Source organism: Centruroides sculpturatus, unplaced genomic scaffold, assembly GCF_000671375.1.
Source record: "Centruroides sculpturatus isolate CEXI.00-Female unplaced genomic scaffold, Cexi_2.0 scaffold196, whole genome shotgun sequence".
NCBI lineage: Eukaryota > Metazoa > Arthropoda > Arachnida > Scorpiones > Buthidae > Centruroides > Centruroides sculpturatus.
The window spans coordinates 426,605-441,893 of record NW_019384362.1 but is presented as its reverse complement, the minus strand read 5'-3'; the positions used below and the strand labels follow the sequence as shown (position 1 = coordinate 441,893).

The following is a 15,289-nucleotide window of genomic DNA, read 5'->3' as shown; positions in this document are numbered from 1 at the left end:
AAAAATACAGACATAAAATACCAAACATACACAATGTGTTTAGCAAATACATTAAATTAAGAATTTCTGCCCTTAAGTAAGTTGCCGCTGTCCATCGTTCTTGACTTTATAATATACTTGCTCGCCAGGCTGCCGATACTTTGCTTGAATCTCGGAAGTTGATAGCTAATCCTTTTTGGCTTGCTTTGCAGATATGCCAGGCTTCAGCGTACTGGAGGTGCTTTTTGTTGCGAACTATTTGTATCAATCTGGCTTGATCCCATTCAGCTTTGACCTCTTGCGGGTCAGCTAAGACGTAAGCTGCCAGCGCTGTGCATGGTTGTTCGCTTCTTATGTTTCTCTGGTGTTCTGCCATCCTTTCTTTGAGGGATCTTCCGGTAGCTCCGATGTAGAACATCATATTCTGCCTCCGCGTGTCTGTAACGGGGATTCTGTAGACCCCTGGAAGAGCGTTCTTGTCTACGCTATCTTTATCTGCCCTTAGCAATTGATAAATAGTAGGATTCCTTTTGTATATTATTCTCTTCTTCGTAGCTGCTCCTATCCGCCTATAAACACTGCTCAGTGAGGCCTTATATTCCATCATTGTGAACTCTTCTGTATTTTGTATGTTTTGCACCTTGCTACGTGTCTTACTTTGGTTGGTAATAGCTTTAATATTAACCCCATACCTCTTAGCCATTTTACTGATATAACACAGCTCTTCGTTTCTGTCTTGGGTACTGCTGCAGTGTGAGTAAGCTTAGCTGACCCGCAAGAGGTCAAAGCTGAATGGGACCAAGCCAGATTGATACAAATAGTTCGCGACAAAAAGCACCTCCGGTACGCTGAAGCCTGGCATATCTGCAAAGCAAGCCAAAAAGGATTAGCTATCAACTTCCGAGATTCAAGCAAAGTATCGGCAGCCTGGCGAGCAAGTATATTATAAAGTCAAGAACGATGGACAGCGACAACTTACTTAAGGGCAGAAATTCTTAATTNTAACAAAAGAAGTCACAATCAGCCTTAATATACTCACAAATACTTTATATATATATATATATATATATATTATACAATCTCCAGCAAGTGGCATTAAAAATGTAATACAGTGGAACCTCGGATAATGAGCAAATCAAATTTTTTAAAAATGACTGCATAACGAGTGATGCAGTGATGAGGAGAGGGAAGTCCCAGATTGTGTGCATGCTCCGTCATGCTATTATCTGTGATTTTTTTTTTGTTTTCTGCAATTTCAGGTTGGTTCATTTTGTGCTAGAAGAAATGATGATAATGATTCACACTCCTTAACAATGTATATTGTATAATTTTCTTTGAATAAATGTTATACATAAAATACCATATTTACTCGCGTATAAGACAAGGTGCGACTTTAAACGAAATAAAATTAGAATTGGATTAATAAATCTAATTTTCTTTATTTTGATCTTTACTCACAAATAAATTATCATCAAATGCACGTATTAAGGCAAACAACCATGTTTTCTTGACGCTATCACCTTTCGTCTACTTGGACTCTCCCTCTGAAGCTTTGTTACAATTCTCTTTTTCACTCTTACTCCACAAAGCATCATTCTCCGATCTGTTGAGTGAATTTAAAATGTAGTATTTCCTGAGTGACTGCTATCAGCTTTGAAGATTACTTTTCCATGCACCTGATACCCACATAGCAAAACCAAAAGATTATAATGCATGTGACAGCAAAAAGTTTATTTTTAATACTAACTCTTTTTCTGTTACATTATTATTATTTTCTTTGATTTCAATTTTTTGATTTGAAGTAATTTTTTGCACAGTTTCTGTATTAATTTTTACAAATGTTTTTGTTTTAGTTATATTGTCTTCTTTGTAAGTATGACTAAAAGCTGAATGAAGAACATTATCCATGTTTTTATCAACTAAATCTTTAGCAACCAGTTTTATTTTAGCATTACATTTATCACAAACATGAATACCAGAATCACTTGAAGAAACTGTCCTATCTAATGTTTCAACAGTATTAATTCCAATGGAATGAAAGACAGGAAACTTTTCTTCTCCAACAGCAACATCTGTAAGTTTTACATTTTGACAACGATCACATAAGACATCATATAAATTTTGATCACCGACACCTATAGTTTCCATTTGTCGTAACTCACATCTATTACAAAATGTATCATGAATGGAACAGCTTCCACAACTAGCATCAATTGTCTGAATATTATCAGTTTGTACACTTTTGTTAATAATCTTTTTCTCTTCAAAACTATGTTTCTGAAAACGACTTGGAAGAGTTTGGCTAGATTCCTGTTTAATCTCTTCAGGACTTTTAACTGGTATGTTAACTTGAATTCCAATAGGTTGAGTTTCAATATTTATAGAAGTTGCTGAATCTTTTGTATTTGAAATAGTTTGAATTCTGACATTAGCAAGTAATGGTCGGGGTACCCCAGTTCCTTTGTCTTTCATTTGTTTACGTTTCTGCTGTAGCAAGAGTAATGCATCAATATCGTTTGAAGAAAGTTCTGTTTCTATATCTACAGACTCTGAAAGTATTTTGTCAGTAATAGATCCAACAGTAAGTAATTTAGGATTATCTGTAGAAACATTAGAATGTTTTAATATAACACGATCAGTATTCACTCCAGATGACTTGAAACATGTATCGATTAATTTTGGATTAGTTCCAATGCTTTTATATTTTATTGCGGCTTTTTCTTCACATTTTGTACAAGGAAGAGGAAATGGAAGTATTGAAATTTGTTCACCTTTATTAGATGTTAATTTTAGACTTTTGGAAGTTTCAACAATGGGATCAGTTAAAACAGCTTTATCTTCAGTTTTCAATGTTTTGATTTGTTTTGATAAAATTCTTTTTTGTAAAAATTTATTACTCTCACCATCTGATTCACTTCCTGCAAATTCAGATGATGAAAGTGAGTCTAATAAAATATCACTTCTAATTGTAGATGTTCCACATTTTACACACATTTTATTAGGATTTGTAGATATTTTTTCATCACCAATACCAACAGACCTTTGTCTTTCAGCAACATGACCTACCCCAATGTCTCTTGTGAGAACAGCACAAGATGTTCCAACATTTCTAAGTTCCTTCACTGAACAAATGCTATCATTATCACTATTCACAAATTTCTCTATGCTATCATAGATTCTCTTATGAGAATGGAAATCTTTTAGATCAATAACATTATGCTTTTCTAAGGGTTCATCAAGACTATATGTTAGGTGTCCTGTGCTTGAATACATTGGAACTTCACTCCTGCCCAAAGATGTTCCTGATAAGGTTCGCTTTCTAAATCGTGGTAAGGTTGCAGCATATGATAAACTGTCATCATTTCCTTTTATGTCATTTTCTCCTTTGTTGATAGATTTTTGTTCTAAATTTTGGGATTTATTTTTTAACTGTAATAATAGTAATCGTTTTTCTTCATTTAATACAGAGAGTTTTACCTAAATAAAAAAATATGTATAGTAATCATCCATAAAAAGATTTGTAAACAAAATATATAAATTATCAACTTAATTAATAAAAATCTCAATTTTAAAATGTTTTTAACATTTTTAGGCCATTTGCTTCTAAAAACTGCTTTCAATTATTTATTGTTATTATGTCTTTGTTCAATATAAGTTATTAATGTTTCTCTGTGTGCAGAAAACTTAATAATTTTCTCATTAAAAAGTAAAGAAATAAACAAGTGATATTTTATTTAAATCTAAATACAATGGCAGATCCAGAAAAATCAACAAGAGAAGCACCATAATAAAAATATAATTATATTTAGAAGGATGCNACACGTAGCAAGGTGCGAAACGTACAAAATACAGAAGAGTTCACAATGATGGAATATAAGGCCTCACTGAGCAGTGTCTATAGGCGGATAGGAGCAGCTACGAAGAAGAGAATAATATACAAAAGGAATCCTACTATTTATCAATTGCTAAGGGCAGATAAAGATAGCGTAGACAAGAACGCTCTTCCAGGGGTCTACAGAATCCCCGTTACAGACACGCGGAGGCAGAATATGATGTTCTACATCGGAGCTACCGGAAGATCCCTCAAAGAAAGGATGGCAGAACACCAGAGAAACATAAGAAGCGAACAACCGTGCACAGCGCTGGCGACTTACGTCTTAGCTGACCCTCAAGAGGTCAAAGCTGAATGGGACCAAGCCAGATTGATACAAATAGTTCGCGACAAAAAGCACCTCCGGTATGCTGAAGCCTGGCATATCTGCAAAGCAAGCCAAAAAGGATTAGCTATCAACTTCCGAGATTCAAGCAAAGTATCGGCAGCCTGGCGAGCAAGTATATTATAAAGTCAAGAACGATGGACAGCGGCAACTTACTTAAGGGCAAAAATTCTTAATTTAATGTATTTGCTAAACACATTGTGTATGTTTGGTATTTTATGTCTGTATTTTTATTTTTATCTTTATTTTATATCCGGAACGTCATATTTTTAACGTTCTAATAGCTAATGTATTTATATAATGACAACCGTTATATAGAGATGGCGTTATTCCAGTAGAATATTATTTTTAAAAAACGTTCCAAAACGCTTGTATCGTTAATTCAAGTTCGGAGTTCGATTTTTTCTGTTTTTCTTGAGAAAGGTCATAGAATATGACCGAAAACGTTAAATTTAATAAATACGGCTGCATGTTTAAAGGTTTTCTTGAGCGTGTTTTAGTTAGTTAGAAATTGCAGTCTAGGATGAGTTGTTTATTTTTAATGATTCAGAATGCACAAATATTCATTGCTAAGTGACCAGATATTTTTGGATCATCTCTTTAAAAGCAACATTCACCTTGACTTCAATAGTGCACTGCTATAATGGTAGCATGAACTATACACAGTTCGCAAAAATGCAAAGGATCCTTCACTCATGTGTATAGGACAACCTAGGATTTTGAAGCAGTGAAAAATGAATAAAAACTTTGTCATATATGCAAGTAAATATGGTATTTGAGTATTTTTTCAGCATGGAACGCATTATCATATTTTTCATTAATTTCTATGGGAAAAATTGTTTTGCTTAATGAGTGCTTCACATTATGAGTAAGGTTCTGGAACAAATTATGCTCGTTAAGCGAGGTTCCACTGTAGTGTGTTTAACCAAAGAGATTATGACTATATGAGATTTTTATCTTAATTGTTTAGAATGAGTTAATTTGTAAATATATGGTATGTAGTTAGCCAAATACCTTCATTTTATATCGGTGATGCAATTTTCATGTCTTATGATATTGTATATAGTCAAAAATCTAAAAGAATTTTAATGCTGTAATAAATTTGCATGAACAGTTTGCCATAAGGAATTGCCTTCACAGCCTCATCAATACTGTTAATGAGCACTTTTCATAAGTAAATGTTATTTCACATTGCATTTTTTTAAACTTAAATGTGATGTTCTGACAGGGTGGATAAATTTCTTCAAGTATTCTAATACACTCCTGCAACTATAATTTATTTTCAGAGTTTGGTATAGAAGACTTCTTTGCAATTTCTTCATCCCTAATACGCCAGTAAGACTGTACATGACCATGTTAGGCATCTGATTTGAACCTCTTGTAGTAACATTATCTAAACAACAATGCATCAGTCAGTTTAACAAAGTGACACTAATGTTAAAAAAAAAAACTAGATGACACACTATACTCATCATGGCATATTGACATAAGATCAAGTAATGTATCTTCCAGGATGACTGTTTTATCTGCCAACCTTATTCTAATAATCATGGAACAAGTTCATGTCATGAAATTATTTCTTGATTATTGGAATTGGGTTGGCAGATATGTTTTTGTAATATTCTGCATTCACAGATTCATTTATAAAGCAAAGTCTGCTGACACCATTAATTATATGCATCCCCACACCCTCCGACTTACTGGAAATTTTAACAGGAATTGCTTGATGCAGACAGTGTAGGCCTAAAACCATGATTATGCAGATGGGAGAAATGCAACAGGAGAGGAAAAACCAAGGTCACATGTCAACAGGAGTATTCGCCTTGTTTTCCCTCTAGTTGCATTCATGCAAAAGTGAGAAGGAAAAGTTAAATAAAAAGGAGAGAAATATTAGACTTTATTTCATTGTAAAACTCATTAAAGCAACACTGATCAGGAGAGAGAAACTGGTGCATTTTTTGTACATAACACACATGATTTTGGATTAATCCATCTTTAATTATTATTAATGATGCAACAAATATTTGGTTACTATTCGGTATTCGGCTGAACACCTAAAGACAGGAGTAAGAAATAGCTAAAATAATTAATTTACTATGTTTTTGTAACTTTTATTAATGCTGAACATACATTTTAAGTTTGAGAAAGAGCAATTTTTTGCTTGTTTATGTAAAAGATCAAAGGAAAAGTAATATAACTAACAAGAGGACCTTACAGGCTCGGAAATTCAGTTCGGGATGAGACTTTGCAGGTTAGTAGTATACCTCAAGGGTGTCCACCCAGAAGAATTGTAAAGCGCACTAGCCAGAAGATTCCGAGAAAAAGGGCTCTAAAATTTTAAGCACAGCTCATATACTGGTCGATTTTACACTATGGCAACACAGCGAAATGGCCGCGTCTGTAGCGAACTCACTTGCTATGCAGGTGATCCAGGTTCCATCCTACCTTTGGCTAACCTTTTTTTTAATTGATAATATTTTTAGATCATAAAAGTTAATGATCTAAAAATATTATCAATTAATTAAAAAAAAGGTTAGCCAAAGGTAGGATGGAACCTGGACCACCTGCATAGCAAGTGAGTTCACTACAGACTCGGCCATTTCGCTGTGTTGCCATAGTGTAAAATCGACCAGTATATGAGCTGTGCTTAAAACTTTTGAGCCCTTTTTCTCGGAATCTNGTGCGAAGTTGTAAATGGTGGTGTTAAAGATGGTCCATCATTTTGAGATTGTGGAGATAAACGAATATTACTCAAGTGTGCATCTGTTGTATCAATACTAATACCAATTTTTAGTGGTGTTAGTGGTGATTTATGAGAGTCATGTGAATGGCAAGTTTGATATGCCTTCCATTTTTCATTATAGTTGAGTGAATTATCAAGTTTCTGAAAGTAAAATTAAAATAATATAAATTCAAATAATAAACCAGTATATGAGCTGTGCTTAAAACTTTTGAGCCCTTTTTCTCGGAATCTTCTGGCTAGTGCGCTTTACAATTCTTCTGGGTGGACACCCTTGAGGTATACTACTAACCTGCAAAGTCTCATTCCGAACTGAATTTCCGAGACCGTAAGGTCCCCTTGTAAATAATTTTAAAGAGATCAACAAAAGGTAACAAATCAAATGAAAACTACCTACTTATTATATAGTTTAGTCATCTATACACTCGTATATAAAAGAACAAGTCCTGATAGGATAATTAATGCAGAGCCTACTGGTGCTAGAAACTTTGAGGGTTTGTTCCTTTTGTAAATTTTTAAGTGTAGGTGTGCTAAGAAAAGATTTTACGAAATTCAACTCTAAAGGGGTGAAAAGTGTAAAAAATTTGTATGAATATTTTTACTGAGTGAGCACATTAATTATTATGACCTAAGTTTCAATCTAATGATCTGTAAAGCATTTTTATGAAATCATCCCTTATTATAAACTTGAAAATTAAATTAAGTTTTTTGTTTCATTGTAGAAAATTATTTATCATAACTGAAGTTCCAGACAGCTTGGTAGCCTGAACAGCCCCAGGCTTTTGCCCATGCACGCTAAGTGACTTTCGTTACAAGCATTTACCTTTCTGAAATCTATGACAACAATTATTTGGCATTGACAGCAGCGAATTTCGCGCCAATAAGCTGCCTCAACTTGTTCGATTACGTTATCAACTCAATTTCATATTTAATTTCACATTTTCACTGCGCAGTCCTTCTCTGTTCTTTTTCTGTTATTTACACGTGTAGGTCATTTCATTGTTATCCACATTTGATATCATCACTTATCACATACTGCCATGACGCTCATGTATGTTCACTATAACTGTCAAGAATTAACGCGATTGGCGAAGCATAGTGACAGTGAGCCAATAGAGAGCAGGATGTGCGATCCTTGCCATAATGCGGTTTGCGCACCAATTTTCATACGTGCGTTAATCAAGCCGAATAGTTTGGCTGAACATTCAGTATTCAGCCTGAGGCCAAATATACTATTCATTGCATCACTAATTATTATAGATCTGATTGCATAAATGCAGACTAATATACAGTTTGCCAACACAAAAAACAGGGAAAAACAGGTGAATGAGAACTTTTGGGATCAGAATTCACACACATGAAGAAAATAGAGTTCATAACAGATTCCACATGTTTTTTAGATCAGAAAAACCTGTCTGTGAAATGTGAATCTAAAAGCCAACATTGTGCAGTTTGTGCACTTGTTTTTATACCTGTGCAATGATTACAACACAGTATGTTCTTGCAGGTTGAGATGCTTTAAGTTAAGAATGCTACAGTAGACTTGGTCAGCCAATGAAAAGCAATCTTTTTACTACAGATCTGCAAGGAACAATAATTTTAAAAATTGCATTACAGTCGACCCCCCTATAATTACGGTCCCTATAATTACGATTCCTATAAAACTACGAAAAAATTGTGACCGGTATCCGTAAAAAACAGTAAAAACACCCCCTATAATTACCTCAAACGTCATCAGGCAGCCGAACTACTTTCCCGCCGTCCGTAGTGCCAACTACGGAGAAATTTCTATCGTCTGGACAGTATTATATAAATTAGGTACTGTACATATAATTATATATTAATTATATATAAATTATGTACTGTATATATAAATATATATTAACTTAATTTATTGTAACTTTATTATAATTATATATATTTTTTCCACCGCGTGGCGTTACGCTACGGAGATTTTACGCTAACTATCGTCTGTACAGTATGTAAATTAGGTACCGTAAGTCTAATACAGTACTGTAATTTTATACATTTCTTGTGAAAGAAACATTTCTTATTCAACGGCGATAAAAATTATTTATATTAATGATGTCTCTGAAGTTTAACGAAGTTTTCGCAGAAAAATAAGTCATCAGAAAACTTTCGTCATTGCTAATGCTTGTTTTTGTCGCGGAGGGACGCTCCACAACAAAAACAAGCATCACTCGGTGCACACTCTGTTAGTAATCCTACAATTTTTTGTTTATAGCATAGTTTATACGGATTATTTCCAAAAAATATATACGTAATTTGGAAATGTTGAGTCGGATTAGTCTAGAATCGATTAATTTTATGGAAGAAAACCTTTCAATCAGCCGTAGTCCGTAACCTTTACACGTGTCGGGCTGTGATTGGAACGACTCGTAAGAAATCGGATTCCTAAAAATGGAACGTATCTATGATCTTATAGGGGGGGAGTCGACTGTACTTCAGTTTTTATTTCCATGGCCACTACCGTATTGCATTATAATTGTTACAAATTTATTAACTTTACATTATACAAAAATCAAGATATTTTGGTGTAATTAATATAGAACAACCCTTTTGTGTGTAAATCATAGCTCTCTTAGCATTCATTGAACAAAATTAATAACTATAAAAAATTTTACAAATGCTTACATATTTATGAGAATAAAAAAATTAGGAAGCATAAAATACTTTAACAAATAATGGAATGGAAATTGAATCAACTCAGAATGAAAATGTTTAAAGATGTTATACAAATTGCAGAAATAATCTTTTAGTGAAAAACAAATTTAACAAAAACATGCCTAAAAACAAAGCCATTTATACTGTACCTTATTTTTGAATTTTTCTTTAAATTTATTTTTAATGTAAAGTAATCTGTATTTTAAAATTTTTTTTATAAAAAAAAATATAAATTTAAATTTTTTGTAAAAAAAAAAAAAAAAAAGTATTCAATCTGACAATAAAAGATAAAAATTTAGGGAAAAATTATGTGAATAATTTTTGAATTTTTCTTTAAATTTATTTTTAATGTAAAGTAATCTGTATTTTAAAATTTTTTTTATAAAAAAAAATATAAATTTAAATTTTTTGTAAAAAAAAAAAAAAAAAAGTATTCAATCTGACAATAAAAGATAAAAATTTAGGGAAAAATTATGTGAATAATTTTTGAATTTTTCTTTAAATTTATTTTTAATGTAAAGTAATCTGTATTTTAAAATTTTTTTTATAAAAAAAAATATAAAATAATAATTCTATATTTATTGCATTCCCAATTGTTAATTTATATCATCATCATCATCTTACTTGTAAAACAGGTACTGCTTTTGCTTGCTCTTCAAGTTCCTTCATGCGCTGTAGACTGGTGGCCACTTGAGATCGTATGGTAGACAATACATTTGTATTTATGCCAACATAACCTGGTGGTAAGCCACTTTGGATAACACTAGCTGAATTCAATGCAGCCATAGTATCTGCTATTTGCTGTGATCCACATGTGCACTATAAAAATTAAAAAACTATAAACAAATTATTATAGTAATCTATTAGGCTAAAGTTTAATTAGTAATTACATTATTAAATATCATAAAATTAATAATTATTTTTTAATTAAAATTTAGTAAAAGCAGTATAAAGAAAACCTTAGAAGAATTGTTGGAATGATGAAAATGATTATTAAATTCTGTAGATGTGGAAGACAAAGACGTGTTGGATCCACTTCGAGAGTGCGAAGTTGTAAATGGTGGTGTTAAAGATGGTCCATCATTTTGAGATTGTGGAGATAAACGAATATTACTCAAGTGTGCATCTGTTGTATCAATACTAATACCAATTTTTAGTGGTGTTAGTGGTGATTTATGAGAGTCATGTGAATGACAAGTTTGATATGCCTTCCATTTTTCATTATAGTTGAGTGAATTATCAAGTTTCTGAAAGTAAAATTAAAATAATATAAATTCAAATAATAAAACAAAAATATACTGAACTAGATAACAAAACCATGCTTTGTGACCACTGACCAACTCCAAATGGTAATTTTCGTACAGTATTTACTTTGACAACAAACACTGATTTTGGTTTGATATATTAGTTATCATATTGCAGTAACTCTTAAGATTATCATTGTATAAACAACTCTACTTCTTTTAGTAGAAAACAATTTTTTCAGATGTTAGGAGATTGTTGCAGCTTTCATTAATGCATTCTCCAGGATTTTTAACATTAGTGTCATCCACTGTCAGGAGATTGTATACATATTAATCAAGCCTTGTGTTGACAGATAAAACATTAAGGAAATTATTGTCATTGATGTAAGAATAAAGAATGTATTATCTTTCCATCTAGTCATTTTCCCAGTGTACTGTACATTGTATGGTTCATAAAAATTCATCTCCAGTCTTTTCAATCATTCTGAACTTTTAAAACACACATTTAAATGTAGTTGAGAATTATATGTAAATGATATTATAATAGATATATATTCAAGAATAATCTGAAATAATTTCAAACCTGTAGAAAGTTTTGATATATGCTATTTAATACAGCATTATTACATGTAGGAGAGATGACCATATCTGTTTCTTTGATTAATACAATAAGTATTAAAAAATATTTTATCATATGAAATGTTGAAGTTTTTTCTAAAATATATGCACTTTTATGGATTTATATTAGTGTTGAAATCCTGTAGCATTTGTTAACAAATAATTGCCACCGTAGTAAACAATAAAACACTATTTGTATACTTGCAATTACTGTTTTTTAAAATATCACATATTATTGCATACTATTATTATTATTATACTAGAATTATCAAATTAATTCTAAAATCATGGAATAATAATTTTTGTAGTTATTACTGCTCTAGAATTAAGTCAGAATATGTTTCATTAACCATAATTACACTTAATGATCACCACCACATATAAAAATGTATATTTATCAAGTGCTTGATTTAAATTAGGCATTATAATCTTCATTGTGAAACTTATAATGAAATGCAGCATGAATTTTTCAGATAACCTATGTAATTCAAATTTGAATATTAGCTACTTAAACACACAATATATTAATGAAAAATTTTTATAATTTTTTTTATTTGTTTAATTAAAAATTATTTAATAAATATAAAATTCTTGTTCGGATGTATTTTTGATTTATACAGATTGTCAATGAATATACTTGTTATTTTGGTCAGTAATTTTCATATTTCCATTAAGTGCATCATACTAAATATGAATAAATAAATTTATTTAATGTGAAAAATATTAGTTTATTATTAAAGATTTAGTAACTTCACTTTAAAATGTACTTACAAGTAATGAAGAATCACCAGTTTTATTGCGAAACCTATTTGCTAGGTGACTGCGGATTCCCATAGAGATTTCAGGAGACTTTCGATGCTTGTGATGTTCTTTGCATAAATGATGTTTAGCATTATGATGATAAGTACCATTATATAATTCTTCACAATAAGTAACAAAATCTAAATCAATATGATATCCATAGGGACAACAGTTACATTGAGCACCACCTCTTATTGTTGACTGGGGTAGAGCCGCTTTAGCATTTTGATTACCTGAAAAAAATTTTTACTTCACTTTGTTACAAATTAGTTAAAATATCCACAGTTTCAGATCATTATTGTATTATGTATTATGTTAAATTTTATTAATCAATTTCAAATAATTAAATCTTTCAAGAAATTAATTTTAAATATCAACTGATATCCTTGATGATCTTTTATCCTTCAATAACCAGAAAGTCCTTGATCAGACAATTGAAAATCTAGCCTTAACTGCAGTATCAGAGCCTACACATTTAATATAGGCAAGCAAGGTTTTTATTTACTGGTCTTATAAATGAACAAATGATTACAGCAAAATAATCTATAAAGATCTGTCACACAACTGTTATAAATATTTTATGCAAATTTTTTCAATTTCAAATTTATTTTATAGTGTGAAAGTAGACAATATAGAGCAAATACTGTATCTATTTACATAAAATTTTGTTAAAAACTTTAGTAAGTTTTTTTGTTTTAAAAAAAATTTATTTTGTGTTTTCTAATATATTTGTTAACTCATAAAATTTTGATTATTTGACTGCCAAGTGAAGGACATAATAACTGAATATTCAGTAATCAACCAAATCATTATTTGCTGCTTCCTTATTAAGATTTGGCTACTAGATATTAATTTCACGTTTTTACCTAGAAATGTTATCTGGATAGAATTTGAAAATCTGCAAAATGCCCTGATTTCACCTTTTGATGATGATAATTATTGGTCACATTCAGCAGACCCAATATTTTTAATAGAACATAGGTATGGTGGTACTAACTACGAGGGCTGTTCGGTAAGTTCACGGCCTTGCCTATATGCGGCGTTGCGATCAATTTAATTTTTGGCGGGAATAATTCAGCCATCTTTGCTAAAGAGACGATACCAATTTCCGCTTGATTTGTCAAAAAGTTTTGCCATGACAGCTTAGCAGATAGTCAGTGTGTACTGTACATGCTTTGTCAAAAATGGAGAAGACGGAGACTCGTGCGGTCATAAAATACCTGACGAAAAAAGGGTTGACCCCATCTCAAATCAAAGCCGACATGGATGAAGTTTTAGGAGAGTCTGCTCCTTCGTACACCACTGTGAAAAAATGGACAGCCCTTTTTAAATCTGGCAGAGAAAGTGTGGAAGATGACCCTTGCAGTGGATGGCCGTCAACTGCTGTCACTGAAGAAAACATCGACAAAGTTCACGATTTGGTATTAGCAGATCGCCGTTTGAAAACGCGTGAGATAGCTGAGACAACAGGCATCTCTGTCGACCGAGTGCACCACATTATGACGAAGGTCTCAGCAAGGTGGGTGCCGCATCTGCTGACCGCCGAGCAAAAACATGTTCGCACTTTGATGTCAAAGGAGTGTTTGGACTTCTACCAGAAAAACCCACAGGATTTCTTGCGTCGGTTTGTGACTACTGAAGAAACGTGGATCCATTATTACACTCCTGAAACAAAAGAACAGTCGAAGCAATGGAAACACCACAGTTCGCCACCACCAAAGAAGGCAAAGACAGTTCCATCAGCGGGTAAAGTGATGGCCTCGGTTTTTTTGGGATGCTAAAGGCATCATCTTTATTGACTACCTAGAAAGAGGAAAGACCATTAATGTTGTCTATTACTGTGAACTTTTGGAAAAACTGAAGAAAGAAATCGAAGAAAAGAGGCCACACTTGAAGAAGAAAAAAGTTCTGTTCCACCACGATAATGCACCTGCACATTTCGCCAGAATCACTGAACAAAAGATAAACGAACTTCGCTTTCAATTAGTTCCACATCCACCGTACTCACCTGATTTGGCCCCCAGTGACTTCCACCTTTTTCCAAACCTAAAAAAATTCTTGGCTGGAAAGAGATTCCACTCAAATGACGAAGTCATCTCTGAAGTGAACGAGTATTTTGCACACCTTGACAAATCGACCTATTGTGATGGCATAAAAAAGCTAGATCATTGCTGGAATAAGTGCATTGCTAACAGAGGAGATTACTTTGAAAAATAAAAAAGTTTTAATATTATTTTGTTTGTTTTTCTATGTGAGGCTGCAAACTTTCCGAACAGCCCTCGTATTACACAGGATGATTCAGGACCTCTGTGGCATGATATATATCACAGTGGTCCTAATCAACCAGTATAATGGCAATGAATCTGCTGAACATCAAATTATAAGTTGATGCAAGTGGTTGGCAGTGCTACAGTAGTTTCTGTCTTTTCCACAAACTTAGACATTTAACAAATGAACATTAAATTAATTTAACAAAATTTTGCTTTACAAAATGATTTTGCATGCATCAGTTTTTAGTTGCTAATAATTGTGTATAGATGGATTAATACTGATGTGTAATGTCAACCAGTGGCCTGTGGTAGCATTGTATGCAGTCAGTATCACTCAATCTAATTTACAAGAAATATGATTTCTCTCTTTTTTTTTATTAATAATAATACAAGAATGATAATTGCCATTGTTCTTATTATTTCAATTTACACTCCGAAGTGCAGTGGTATAATCAAAAGCAGCCCTCTACTTTATACACAGATGTGAAAACCCTGCTATAATGAATACTTTCATATATGTAAATAGTATGCACTTTCCTTATTATGTTGGTGCAGCAATCTTTGATCAGTTATGATTTGATTTAATCTACCCAAAGGTACAGTAAATGAAATACACTAAACCCTCAATGTTCACGAATACCAATGGTCAGAAATTCAATCATTCATTTCTGCCCATTGGTTGAAACCTTTTACAAAAGTTTCGACCAATCAGGAAATGGAATAATACTCAGTTCT

The 15,289-nt window shown here is 32.3% G+C and overlaps 1 protein-coding gene across 1 annotated transcript in view; it reads right to left on the bottom strand.

The window, feature by feature from the left end:
- Positions 1 to 15,289, bottom strand: part of LOC111641372 (KN motif and ankyrin repeat domain-containing protein 1-like) — a 56,231-nt gene that overhangs the window by 20,739 nt on the left and 20,203 nt on the right. Inside the window, exons 3-7 of the mRNA XM_023387529.1 lie at positions 12,255 to 12,517; positions 10,581 to 10,868; positions 10,246 to 10,440; positions 1,727 to 3,456; positions 140 to 479 (exon numbers count right to left, since the gene is read on the bottom strand). Coding sequence (XP_023243297.1) covers positions 140 to 479; positions 1,727 to 3,456; positions 10,246 to 10,440; positions 10,581 to 10,868; positions 12,255 to 12,517 — 2,816 coding nt within the window. The remainder of the gene's footprint in view (positions 1 to 139; positions 480 to 1,726; positions 3,457 to 10,245; positions 10,441 to 10,580; positions 10,869 to 12,254; positions 12,518 to 15,289) is intronic.